General features: G+C 39.5%; 1 protein-coding gene across 5 annotated transcripts in view; it reads left to right on the plus strand.

Annotated features, from left to right (window-relative positions):
- Nucleotides 1–14,697, plus strand: part of LOC127439957 (oxysterol-binding protein 2-like) — a 139,633-nt gene that overhangs the window by 71,936 nt on the left and 53,000 nt on the right. Inside the window, exon 1 of one of the 5 annotated variants that reach the window (XM_051696276.1) lies at nucleotides 10,034–10,262. The exons of the other annotated variants lie outside the window; for them this stretch is intronic. Coding sequence (XP_051552236.1) covers nucleotides 10,049–10,262 — 214 coding nt within the window. The 5' untranslated portion in view covers nucleotides 10,034–10,048. Of the gene's footprint in view, nucleotides 1–10,033; nucleotides 10,263–14,697 lie in introns of those variants that run through there. 5 annotated transcript variants of the gene reach the window in all.

A 14,697-nucleotide genomic window follows, 5' to 3' on the forward strand; every position in this document is an offset into this window, starting at 1 on the left:
ATACAATAAATAGCTAAATAAACATCAGTACTGTTTAGTATCATTCAAATGCTGACCAATTAAAGAATAAATACAAATAAAATAAATAGCTAAATAAACATCAGTACTGTATGTTTAGTATCAGTCAAATGCTGACCATTTAAATAAAGAATAAATAAAAATAAAACAAATAGTTAAATAAACATCAGTACTGTTTAGTATCATTCAAATGCTGACCAATTAAAGAATAAATACAAATAAAATAAATAGCTAAATAAACATCAGTATTACTGTTTAGTATCAGTCAAATGCTGACTATATTAATACTGCCGAGTCAAGATAAACAGCGGCAGCAGTGTTACACCATATTCAGCTATACAAGTTCAGGGGAAATATTCAACGGTGGAAAACCAGACTTTTAAATATTACATTTTATAAATGACACAACTGGAATTGTTCGGTTGAAGGGGGTACCAAACTGTGAATCCTGAACAAAACAGTTTGGTGAATACATGTTTACACATTAGCTTCCACATAGCTGACAACAATGAAAATAGCTACGTGATTAGCTAGTTAGCTATAAGCTTGTTGTCATGGAGAGTAAAAGATGGACGTTATTTATTTTACTTTCCAGCATTGTGTCTCACCAACTAGGTAATAACATAGCGTGAAATCAACCCTCAACAGACAAAATCCACCACCGCACCGTTGTCTGCTGAGCTGCAAAAAGATGTTCTGATGTTTACATTTCAATCTGCTACATTACTGACTGCACTGACAAACTATAGCTGGCTAACAGCAAACAGACATGAGTGACATGGTTGTCAGGGACAGAGTTAATGTTATATTAGTTATATTGAAAAGGGAAAATGATGGGGTCATTAACTACATTTCCATCCAAGGATTTTTTGTGAAAAACGTTTTAGCGCATCAAAATAAAGCTGATGGAAATGCAAATTATCGCTAAAATTTCACAAATGTCGACATAATATTTTCCGTTTAACTCTAGTGCATAAACTCTATGTCGATACTTCAAATGTCACGAAAGACTGGTTTGGAAACACTTTTTGTCAAGAAAATTGGCATTAACGCAAAAATGTTGTGTCACATGACAGAATTTGCCCCAATTGTTAGCCTGTGTTAATCATGAAGCCAGTATACATCCTTGAAAGCCAATTTATTGTACGTGATTATGGATTGATCTTAACGGCATACCTGCACAGACATGCTGCAAACATGACACTTCCAGGAGGGCCAACACAAATATCTCGTATCATGCACATGGACAAGTGCACGGAGAACAAATTAATGGGCAATGTTTGTGATTAATTTAATCGCGCTAGCCATCAGTTTATTTATTAAAGTTGATTTTCCACACCATTCAAAATAATAGACGGCAGTCACGGAATTAGCCCACAATACAAAAAACATATCATTTCTGTGCACAAAGATGTTTTAAATTAAAAATAAATACACAGTACTAGAAGAAAAGCATCAGTGTGCTTTTTTGGAACACTAATATACAACCCAGTTCTATTAAATTATTGTTTAGTTAACTTTTGGAAAAATGCCAGCAAAATTCCCTGTATTAAATTAAATTAATTACCAAATGAAAAAAATTATATTTTTAGACCTAAATATGCCTTTTCTTTACAAAAACTTAAATTAGCCTTACCCTGTTCTGTAGAGGAAAAAAGTCTGCTAAATGACATTCTCAGAATGTTCTGAACTTTTTTCAAGACTATAAACTATCAGAACTATTTGTCCAATGAGTTCACTTTCAGAAAACCAGCTTTTGAACATTTAAAAACATTTAAATATTTTCAATCTAACCTTCTTTACCTTGGATTGCATTTGCTGAGCTTCTTCAGAAAATGTAAATTGCATTATGGCACTAAAATTAATTTGAGATGACAATCAAGTTCAGTTGGTCGTTAAAAGTTGCGGGACATAATGTAGTTGTGATGGTGATGCTTTAGATTAGATGATTGTTTAAAATAGCCTATTGAATATGAGGAATGTATCATATGTAAACCCTGATATTACACTGCATAATTTATTCTTTAATAGCTGTGCACACGGCATATACACATCGATGGAAAGTTCCCCCACTACTTGGTACAGATTGCCAGCTTGAACAGGGACATGACGATTCGCTTTCGGGTCAGAACCGGTGGCAACCTGCGATAGGTGCAACATCAGGACCAATATTACAGTCCCATCAGAAGGGCAACTGTTCCCTTTTGATTGCAATTCCTCATTTTCTGATTGCTTTTATTTGTGAAATTAAAATGACAGTAAGCTGGCTAATTTCAATGAATAGTCTCAATACTCTCCCCATTTTACCAAAACTTCAGAGGAAAAAAATTAGGGACATCTGGGAGTCGAATTAGCGATAAACACACATTTCTGTATGGAAACGGCTTCAGGGCAGATTTCGACCAATATTGTTCGGGCACTAGTATAAACCAATGAATGTACAGTAAGTCCAGTTTTTCTGTACAGTCTTTCAAGGCGACAGCCTTAAGCTTTCATAGCCCGGAGCTCAGGAGTGAACCAGGGTGAGGCGTGAGTGGAGGGAACCATCCTTAACAGGGGCATGCTTCTGAAGTGCTTTAGAAATAGCATCATTATAGATAGAACAGATCTCTGAGCTAATAAAGAGTCTGACAGAGGAAAGGCACTTATAGAATCAGAGAAAGTTATGGGGTTTGCGGAGCTGATTTTGCAGTAGGAAAGCAGTTTTTTTAATATATTGTGTAGATATTGGAAAACTGAAGCAAAAGTTTTAAAGTTTGTGGTCAGAGAAAGCAAAGTCAGAGCCAGAAACAAAGATATTAGATAAGCCAGATGTACTAAAAGATTATCACATAGAAGTTGTAGTGGGCATGCATCAAATGCGTTCGTATTCACTCACGGTCAGAAGAGTATACTCACAAAGGCAATGCAGTCAACCAGGCATGTGCCAAAATTAATTGCGAGCAAAAATTAAGTGTTCCTTGGCCTTTAGTTGTAAATTATGTAAAACATTCAACTGGAATGCATATTTTATTAACCATATGCCCAAACCCCAACCCTAAACCGTCAGTGAAGGAAACAAATTAGTTTTTTGTGATTAACATTTTTATGAATTTCCAAAACAAAGAAAAACAAAACATGTATACAGTGATTCAACATTAACACCCACTACTTCCCTTCCCCGATCAAGAACCCCACCCCAAACGAACATCCCAGTGGTCTTACATAAGTACACACATTTACAGAGAATAAAATAATATATATGTATATATATATACACTATATTGCCAAAAGTATTCGCTCATCTGCCTTTAGACGCATATGAACTTAAGTGACATCCCATTCTTAATCCATAGGGTTTAATATGACGTCGGCCCACCCTTTGCAGCTATAACAGCTTCAACTCTTCTGGGAAGGCTTTCCACAAGGTTTAGGAGTGTGTTTATGGGAATTTTTGACCATTCTTCCAGAAGCGCATTTGTGAGGTCAGACACTGATGTTGGACGAGAAGGCCTGGCTCGCAGTCTTCGCTCTAATTCATCCCAAAGGTGCTCTATCGGGTTGAGGTCAGGACTCTGTGCTGGCCATTCAAGTTCTTCCACACCAAACTCGCTCATTCATGTCTTTATGGACCTTGCTTTGTGCACTGGTGCGCAGTCATGTTGGAACAGGAAGGGGCCATCCCCAAACTGTTCCCACAAAGTTGGGAACATGGAATTGTCCAAAATCTCTTGGTATGCTGAATCATTCAGAGTTCCTTTCACTGGAACTAAGGGGCCAAGCCCAGCTCCTGAAAAACAACCCCACACCATAATCCCCCCTCCACCAAACTTCACAATTAGCACAATGCAGTCAGACAAGTACCGTTCTCCTGGCAACTGCCAAACCCAGACTCGTCCATCAGATTGCCAGATGGAGAAGCGTGATTCGTCACTCCAGAGAACGCGTCTCCACTGCTCTAGAGTCCAGTGGCGGCGTGCTTTACACCACTGCATCCGACGCTTTGCATTGCACTTGGTGATGTATGGCTTGGATGCAGCTGCTCGGCCATGGAAACCCATTCCATGAAGCGCTCTACGCACTGTTCTTGAGATAATCTGAAGGCCACATGAACTTTGGAGGTCTGTAGCGATTGACTCTGCAGAAAGTTGGCGACCTCTGCGCACTATGCGCAGAGGTCGCTCTGTCATTTTACGTCGCCTACCACTTCGTGGCTGAGTTGCTGTCATTCCCAATCGCTTCCACTTTGTTATAATACCACTGACAGTTGACTGTGGAATATTTAGTAGCGAGGAAATTTCACGACTGGACTTGTTGCACGGGTGGCATCCTATCACAGTACCACGCTGGAATTCACTGAGCTCCTGAGAGCGGCCCATTCTTTCACAAATGTTTGTAGAAGCAGTCTGCATGCCTAGGTGCTTCATTTTATACACCTGTGGCCATGGAAGTGATTGGAACACCTGAATTCAATTATTTGGATGGGTGAGCAAATACTTTTGGCAATATAGTGTGTGTGTATATATATATATATATATATATATATATATATATATATATATATATATATATATATTTATATACACATACATAAACAAATACACATACACACACACACACACACACACACACATTTTTATATATATATATATATATATATATATATATATATATATGTATATATACAAATACATACACATACACCTATAATAAACATACAACTCTAAACTATACCTCTCTCTCCACAGACTCACTGCGGGAGCCCCCCAAAAACGGCAAATATCTACCCCATTTCCCAATAAAAGAATCCCATATCCCCAGCCTTCTGCATGATACCTCTTCGAAGGCTGCCACCCTTCCCATCTCTTCACACCACTCCCGAATTGAGGATGCTCCCACCAACTTCCAACCCCTTAAAACAATCTGCCTGCCTATCATCGCACTAGTGAGGATCCAATTGTTTATGTATTTATCACCTACATCGAGGAACGCCCCATCACCCAAAACACAGAGTCTGGGGCAAAACGAAATCCGAATGCTGAGATCTGGGGATCCCAAAATATTGAACCAGATTTTCAAAGGATCTCATCACACCGCTCTTGTAAAGATCACCGAGTGAATTAACCCCCCTCGCAATGCACTCTGACCAACAAAAAGGGACTTATCAATGGATAGTTTGGGGTTTAGCCATAGGCTCGAGGCAACATTTAGATAAATATCTGAATTAAACACTCTGGACACTTTTGTCCATACTGAGTGTAAATGTGAAATAATGGGGTGTGATTTAACTTCTCTATTTAGTTTGATGGAAAGGGAGGGGCTCTTTCAGGTGGAAGTGACCAATGAGCCAAATGTCTGAGACTGAATGCATAATAATAAAACAAAATCTTGGGTAGGCCTAGCCCACCTTTGTCAATCGGCCTATGTAATTTATTGAAATGTAGTCTGGGGCGCTTACCACTCCAAATGAAAGACTTCGCAATGCTATCAAATTGCTTGAAATAAGAGAGGGGGACATCTACCGGGAGAGACTGTAACAAGTAGTTGAATTTTGGAATACAGTTCATTTTAATAACATTAACCTTCCCAATCATTGATAGATGTAATGAAGCCCAGCTGTCTACATCGCTCGAAAACCGTTTTATTAAAGGGTCAAAATTAACTCTGACTAAATCAGACAAATTTGTTGGGTATAAAATGCCCAAATACTTAATGCCCTGTTTGGGCCACTGGAAGGCGCCTGGCTGGAAGGCCGTTACTGGACAGTATGCTGTCAAAGCCAAAGCTTCGGATTTAGACCAATTGACTTTGTATCCTGAGAACTTGGAAAAGGAATTAAGAATTCTGTGGAGGCAAGGCATAGATCTAGTGGGGTCGGAGACGAATAATAAAATATCACCTGCGTAAAGCAGAAGCTTATGCGCCACACCTCCCGCCATCATCCCTGGAAAATCATCATCTTTTCTTATCGCGGCTGCTAATGGTTCCAGGGCAAGACAGAACAATAATGGGGAAAGAGGGCAACCCTGACGGGTGCCCCTATCCAGAGTAAAATAATCTGAAATTAATCCATTTGTTTGTACCACTGCTACAGGGTGTCTATACAGTAACTTGATCCAACCAATAAATGTACTCCCGAACCCATACATTTCCAAAATCTTAAAAAGATAATCACATTCTACCATATCAAACGCCTTTTCAGCATCAAGTGAGATGGCAGCGACCAGAGTCTGATCATTTGCCACTGACCACATGATATTGATGAGACGCCTGATGTTATCAGAAGAGCTGCAGCCCTGAATAAATCCCACCTAATCTATATGTATAAGAGATGTCATAACTTTACTTAATCGGTTAGCCAAAATTTTAGCCAGAATTTTTACATCTAGCTGGATCAGGGAAATTGGATGGTAACTTTTACATTCGCTTGGATCTTTGTCCTTTTTAAGAATCAGACTGATCCGGGCTTATGTCATGGTTGGTGGAAGCTTTCCATTCTTTAATGATTCAGTATAAATTTCTAACAAAAGTGGAGCCAGTTCTGTAGCATAGGATCTAAAAAATTCAGCGGCAAAACCATCTGGCCCCGGAGCCTTACCAGTAGGTAGGGACTTGATTACCTCGTCAAGTTCCTCCAGGGTTATCTCAGAATCAAGAGTTTTTTTGCTCATTCGTCAGTTTAGGGAGTTCTAATGGTTCCACAAATTTTCTAATATCTTCATCAGTAGATGAAGACGTGGAACTATAGAGATCAAGGTAGAATTATTTAAAAGCATTATTAATATCAGTGGCTGAGGTAAAAATTTCACCACCAGCAGATTTCACTGAGGGAATAGTAGAAAAAGACTCTCTCTGCTTTATATATCTAGCCAAAAGCTTCCCTGCTTTGTCCCCTGACTCAAGGTATGACTGTCTTGCCCTGAACAACCAAAACTCCACTTTCTGCGACAGAATAGTATTATACCTGTATTTCAATCGGGTCAATTCTCTGAGGCCATCAGATGACATACGGTGCTTCAGCTCTGCCTCGGCACTTTTAATATTTCCTTCCAACTCCACAAGTTCTCGTGCTTTGAATTTTTTTATAAATGAGGCATACTGTATGATCCAACCCCTAAGAACCGCCTTAAGTGCCTCCCAAGCCACGCCCACAGAGGATACTGAGGACCAGTTGGTCTCCATATAAACACTGATTTCAGTCTTTAACATTTGTTGAAAATCAGGATTTTGCAAAAGGGATACATTAAAGCGGCAATTATATGATTTCCTTTTCTCTGTATGTGGCAATATCTCTAAACTCACCAGGGTGTGATCTGAGACTAAGATATTTCCAATTGAGCAATCAACAACAGATGAAATGAGGGACTTCGATATAAAAAAAAAATCAATTCAAGAGTAAATCTTATGAATTGATGAAAAAAATGTATAATCCCTACCAGATGGGTTCAAAAGTCGCCAGATATCAACAAGACCAAGATTTTTACAGATCTTGTGAAGTGTCAGTGTAGCTCTAGGGGGTTTACACACTTTTGCTTCACTGTGATCAAGGACTGAGTCCATCAAAAGATTAAAGTCTCTTCCCAATATTATGTCATGAGAGAAAAAAGTTAGTTTTAAGTGAAAATGCACTGGGAATGTGCATGAGTCATAGAGTACTCATTCTGCACCAGCTACTCGAGTATAAAAACACTACTCGAAAATCGCAAATACATTTTCCTTTCCACATTTCCCTGCTGTGAGTAGTGCTGAATAACACTGTTTTCCCTCTGAATCTCGCAGTTACAATTGAGTCCACTTGGGAATGCTGTGGATAAGTGTTGTTGAGTTGTTGGATGAGAAAAGAAGATACATCATGGCATCTGTGCAGCCAAGTTATATTACTTATTTAAGTTACATAAGGCAATACTTGTAATATTTTTGTTCTTATTGAATTCTACCTCACCAATCCACACTGCTCCATTATGTATCGGACAGTTTTCACTATCCAATAGGCTCCTGATGGAATTCCTAAATTAAAGGCCCTGCCCTAATTCTCATATAGAGTTGTGATATCAAAAACTTGAATTGTACTTTTGCTTCTTTTGTTAAGAGGTGATGGACTAGGGCCTGGGTAGCTCAGCAAGTAAAGACGCTGACTACCTCATCTGGAGTCGCAAGTTCGAATCCAGGGCTTGCTGAGTGACTCCAGTCAGGCTTCCTAAGCAACCAATTGGACCGGTTGCTAGTGTGGGTCACGTTGGTTTAGCTTCCTTGTGGTCACTATAATGTGGTTCTCACTCTCGGTGGGCACTCTCAGATTGACTGTCTCAGATGTGGAGGCAACTGAGATTCGTCCTCCACCACCTGGATTGAGGCGAGTCACTACGCCACCACGAGGACTTAGAGTACATTGTCAATTGGGCATGCCAAATTGGGGAGAAAAGGAGAGAAGATCCAAAAAAAAAAAGGCGATGGACTAAGGCAGAGTGCATTACATTATGAAAGGAAATAAAAGCTACGAAGCACATTTCTGCATATGAAAAAAGTGAGAGGCCTATTAATTTCGTTGACTCCAAAATATGATTATGATTAAGAACCTGCCAAAATATGGCATTGTATCTTATGGTTATTAAAAACCTTGCAGCTATCTGTTTTTAGGCAGATAGTTGCAAGTAAAGGAGATATCCTCACGTTTGACAAACGAATTACAGTATGATGCACACAGATGTTATACACGCCCCAAATGGGTTTTAGTCAGAATAAGAAGATGAAACATTAAGAATTAGTTTACTGCATTACCATTTTTGTCTAGCTGGCAGGGCAGAAAAGGGATTTTTGAGAGTACTGGTCTGTTCACTTATAGTGCTTGTCGTAATGTGCGGTGTTTGGAGTGAATGGAACCGTTGTTTATATTGAAATGCTCCTTCATGGGTGCACTTCAGTGGTCGTGTTCACATGGATATGAAATGCTGCACAACGTATAGTGCGTGTTCAAGCCATATTTCATTTCGGATGACTGTAGCCTATGCGATTTTCCACGAGTCCACCTAAATACTTGTCATTTCTTGGCACTGCTTCAGTTCCCGCTCCGTTTTAAACCAACTAGGTTCTGTCTGGCGTTATTGAATGCCCAACTCCGACTTTGGAGCTGGCCAACCATAGTGAAGATTTTGGGGTGGCACCTGGGATGGCCAATGGAGCGAACTTTCAGATAGCACTTATTTAAAGGTCATTGAAGTACGCATATACATTTAAAAAAAAATGATCACTTATACTCTCTACTTTTCAAATAAGCTATAGTTTTTGTAATGCAAAAATAAAACAAAAAATGTTAAATCGTTAAAAACAAAGATTACACTGCATCAATGGCATATATTTTTTTTCTTTTTTTTTCTCTTGTCATCTATGGCAAGGCGGGCCAAATCAAAGGTCATCACGGGCCAACTTTGGGCCCGTTTGGGCACTTCTGCTGTAGGGGGATTGTTCTTGCAATAAGTACATTTTAAGTCACTTTGAATAAATGAAGTGCCTGGTAAATGACTACTTTTATGCCTTAGCAGTGTCACCCTTCTGATTCTTACTTATTCCCATCACTTAAAACAGTATAATCATAGCAAGGAGTGTGTGTTTGTGAAAGCAAGGGCAGAAAATGTGTCCAACGGTCTATTCCAGTCCAAGACAGCAGTACTGTATCCCCCACCCCCCTCACTTTCTCTGTCTGTTCTACTCTACACTGCATTAAGCTGTGCATGAGGAGAGGAATGCCAATGTGCTGTGCTATCAGTGTGTGTGTGTTCTGAAGGTTAGGCAGGATAGCGATGTGAAATTAAGGCCGTTAATGTCTATAATTGTTCTGACTCTAGAGAGAAGTGTTTGCTTTGCAGCATGACGGTGTGCGCGTATGTGTGCCTGCATCTCTGTGTGATTCTGAATGAACAGACTCGGCATTGTGGCTGCTTCTTACTGCTGTCAGGCAGCTGATGTAGTAGTCTGTCATACTTCCTGTGCAGTGGATGGTTGCGTGAACGCGTGAAAGGAGTGGAAAGGAGTGGTGGGCCTGTAGCAAGGTGGAATGAAGAGTGGAACATGCAGGGTGCCTGGAACGGTGTGCTCCTTCTGCAACTCAGGCTGTCTGAGCCGCCTCGGCCATGATGAGTGTGCTCACTCTGCAGGAAGAGATGACACTTCCTCATCTTTATCAAACACTCCTGCTCCTCTTGCTTTCGTACGGGCCCCGACTCATTCCTCCTCGTTCTGTCATCTCCTGAACCTCACCTGCCTAAGAGGTACACTCTTATGCTATGTCTATCTGCTTCTTTATTTTATGTCTGCCTGTCTAACAGTCTTCTTGTCAGGAAGTATAGGTCAGCTGGGCTCAATAATGAGGAGGGCCAGATGGCCTGGGGCCAGTGTAAGAGAGTTTTGGGCCAGTTGATGGAAATATTTTGTGCTAATGCCGCAGTGTCTCTAAATCTTGCAATCTTTGATCATGTAGGCTGCATGTGTTTTTTGTGCCTTGCAAATATGCAAGTATTTGGTTTTATATGATGTATTGAATGTTGTTGTTGCAAATTTTGCTGATATAATTATGACACCAAGGTAAAGTTCTCTAGCTGGCTAATATAGATAGACTTGGCAGCATCCATTAGAATGGGTTGTTAATAAACAAATCACCACATGCCATTGTTTCCTGCAAAAGTGTATAATTTCCAGCTAATTTAGCAAATTGAAATGAATTTAATTTGGCCAAAAGAAGCTATATTAGAAAGCAGCATAACTTTTAAGCTGCCTTGCTGGTTTGGGACAGCCTTCATGTCAGGACCAGTGTTGCCTTCAATACCCCATGAAATTCAGTTTGTGAAGATATCCCCCCACCTCCCCAAACTTCCTGCTACAAAATGAAATACATCAACACAGGAAAGAAAACCACTCTTGTCAAGCAATGGTGCCTTTAATGTGCTGTCTAGGTTGGCAACTCCAGTGGTTGAGAAACAGAGCATTTATGCGGAGTGAAGGGAAAGAAGGTCAGATGGGATGCAGGTGGGACTGGTTGGGTTTTTCTAATGTTATGGAGCATGAAGTGTCAGAACCGATCAGTGGCAGCAGTGTGATCAATGAAAGAAAGGTTGTCTAGAACAAACTTTTTTACTCCAGGAGGCAGCAACTGTGTAACCTTCAGCAGTGCTGGACTGAGACTGAGAGAGTTTTTGTCTGAGAGGATCTCTGTTTATTCAAGGATGAAATTAATAGCCAAGTTGAGATGCCAGAAATTCTGGCAGAAATCTGGGTATCACTTTACAATAAGGTTCTATTCATTAACATTAGTTAATGCATTTGGCATCATGAACTAACAAGGAACAATACATTCTTATAGCATTTATTCATTTTGGTTATGTTAATATATTCAAATACTACAGAATTGTTCACTAATGTTATTTCATATTGCATTAATGTTATTACACAGCTTTTTGGAATACTCGATTCTGGTTGTTCAGTGGCGCCATCTAGCTGTCTGATTTTTCTCAGTAACAACGCACATCCACGAATCAGACCGTATTGCGAGCATCTTTCCTGCTTCTTGTGCATTTATTTATTTATTTGGCAAGTAGTCTTGTAATAAGATGCATAATGAGCAGTCAGACAGTCATTAATTACAAAATAAACACCAGCAGAACTGTGACACAAACCGGTGGTGGATTTAAGCTGTTCAGCGATTTATATATTTTTTCATAAATACATAATTTCAATGCAAATTAATGATTCTTGTCCATTTTTTGTTTATTTGGCAAGCAGTCTTGTAATAAGCTGGAAATGAGCAGTCAGATGGTCATTTTCAAAAAAATAAACACCAATAGAACTCTGATGCAAACCAGAGGGGGATTTCAGCTGTTCAGCTATTTATTTCTTCACACGTAATTACATAATTTTAATGCAAATCAATATTTTATGTCCATATATTTATTTATTTGATTAGAAGCTGTGTAATAAGTAGGGATGCACTGATACCACTTTTTCTCTTCCGATTCCGATATCTGAAATCTCAGTATCTGCCGATACCGATCCGATACCCGTGTTGTTTTTTTGCATAATCAGTTTAGAATATCTTTACCTCATTGTGTGGAACTAATTGGGGGTACTCTATTATATGTAAAGAAACACAAACCTCTAACTACACATTATTTCTATATAAATGTATAGCCTATTAAGAGAAACTTTATTGTTAACTAGTCTACAGGATAATGTAGCAGCAAAATTAACAGTAATTCCAGTCTAAGTGTTCAGTAGAAAAAAAAGCAGTTTTATTTTAATTCTTATTTTTTTTTGCCAAAAACATTAAACTTGTATCTGGACTTTAGAGGATTCAGATCTCTTTTTTTGTTCAATTTAGTTGTAAGATATCAGTTCACTTTTCATTCACAGTTATTTTTTAGAACCCATTAAACTTAAATATTGTTATAATTTGAAAACAACAACAAATAATAATAATAATAATAATAAATAATTATTATTATTATTGACTTTTAGAATTTTAAATACAACAGTAATATATTTCAATCGTGCACCTTTAACTTTAAAACTTTTGGGCTTTTAATTTGACTTTCTGAACTCTCCACGATGTCTTGTATGTGTCTGTTTGTACGCAAGTTCACAGTAGTTTAATTAGCTTCTTATTCAAATTCTGGTAAAATGCACCTCCGGCGCCATTCTAAATCCATATTATAAGTGAACTGAACTATTGAGCATCTACATCTGAGGTGTTGTTTGTGAGTAGTGCTCAAATGCTGCACAACACGTAAAGGCTAAAAATAGCTGCAAGTCTGTGTGACAACAAAGCAGCGCCATTCAGTAGTGCGCTGGCACTGCACGTGCATACTATATATTTACTTATTAAACACAGCCTTTTGTGATTCACAGAGCTATTGCACGTCTTCAAGTGGCTTTGAGTAAAATGCACAAGTCATATTAACTACTTCAGTGGTGTTTTTATGGTTCTTTTATGTCATTTTTGGAGCTTGACAGGAACGAATATGACTAACACGCAGTATCGGATTTGGATCGGTCTCGTTGGACCGATACCCGATCCATCTAAAATTTTCAGTATTGGAGCCCATACCGATCCAGTTATCGGATCGGTGCATCCATAGTAATAAGCCCCTTCAAAATGATACACATATTGATCACCCTGTCCAGGTTTATTTTGCGATACCAACCAGCTGACTGTACATTTTCGCTTACTTAACAATTACAACTTTTATTATAAGAAAATATTAGTAGATAGGAAAACTTAAATTAATGTCTCAGTTACTATGTAACCCTGGTTCCCTAAAAGGAGGGAATGAGATGCTGCATCAGAAGCTGATGCTTTGGGAGTACCCCTCAGGGGGCGGTGACCTTAAAACCCTGTACCATTACGGCAGTTTGATTGGCTGATTAAGCTTGGCACTCCGCCTGTGCTGAGGTATAGTGAGCATATAAGTTGGAGCCCAGCTGCACACTGTCAGGATTTTCCGAATCAAGGGAGGGAGAGTGTATTTCTTGTCCTATAACCGTGAAAAATCAGTAGCTGCAGCAACACTATGTAGCATATCATTTCCTTGTTTCAGGGAGCCAGGGTTATGTAGTAACCGAGACATACTCTTTCAAGAAGGTTACTTAAACGTTGTGTTAGAAGCTGATGCTGTGGGAGCCGTATACCACCATGCTGTACACTGATGTGCAAAGGCTGCTAGCCATTACAGGGCAGTCAAAATCATTGCTCTTGCCACACATTCATATTGAAAATAGGAAGGGAATTTTGAACAATAAATCAACGACTCGATGTCAAGACAGAGACACTAGCCATGCTGGTTAGTGGATGAATGTCTCAACACCTATTCCCAGGTAGTGGGAAGGAGGGCAGCAGAGTGACTGTCTGGCCAATGACTTTGGCACAATGACACTAGCCAACAAGGTACTAAACCATTGTACAAATGCTTTCATTCACACCAGTTGGAAAAGAGAGACTACAGTTTTTATTCTAACCGTTATTAACCATTTGTATTGTTAGTGATCAACCCTGTTACTCTGTGAATATGCGGGAGGAGAGGGAAGATGCATGCAGGTTATACAACCTGGCAGAGGTATTAGGGGAAGCCCAACCTGCAGCCAGACATATGTCTTCTAGAGACATGCCCTTTGCCGATGCCCAGAAGGAGGCCATAATCCTGCTCGAATGAGCTTTTATGCCCTTGTGGCATTAAATGCCTTGCGAGTCATGTGCAAGAGCAATAGCATCCATGAACCAGCGGGGCATTCTTTGCTTGGAGACAGCTAAAGCTTTTTTGCATGGCCTCCAAAGCAAACAAGAGTTGTTCTGATACCCTGAATTGACTCATTTGGTCAATGTACATGCGTAATATCCTCACTGGGCAGAGCATCTGTAATATCTTAGCCTAGCCTGACTCAAAGGGAGGAGGAGAGAATGCTATGTACTGTAACAACTTGAGCCTTAAAGAGGGTCACCAGTACTTTGGGCGCATAACCTTCTGTGGGCTTGAGAATGGCCTTTGACAGGCCCGGTCCAAAGTCTAACAAGAGTTGCTGACCGAAAGGCCCTGAAGGTCCCTAACACGTTGATTATTGCCAAAGCAAGTAGCAGCACAATCTTCTAAATAGAGTATGTATATACTTACTGCCTCTAGTGACTCAAGCAGGGAAACTGTGAGTGTATTTAACACCAGC

This window comes from Myxocyprinus asiaticus, chromosome 4 (assembly GCF_019703515.2).
Source record: "Myxocyprinus asiaticus isolate MX2 ecotype Aquarium Trade chromosome 4, UBuf_Myxa_2, whole genome shotgun sequence".
NCBI classification, from domain to species: Eukaryota; Metazoa; Chordata; class Actinopteri; order Cypriniformes; family Catostomidae; genus Myxocyprinus; species Myxocyprinus asiaticus.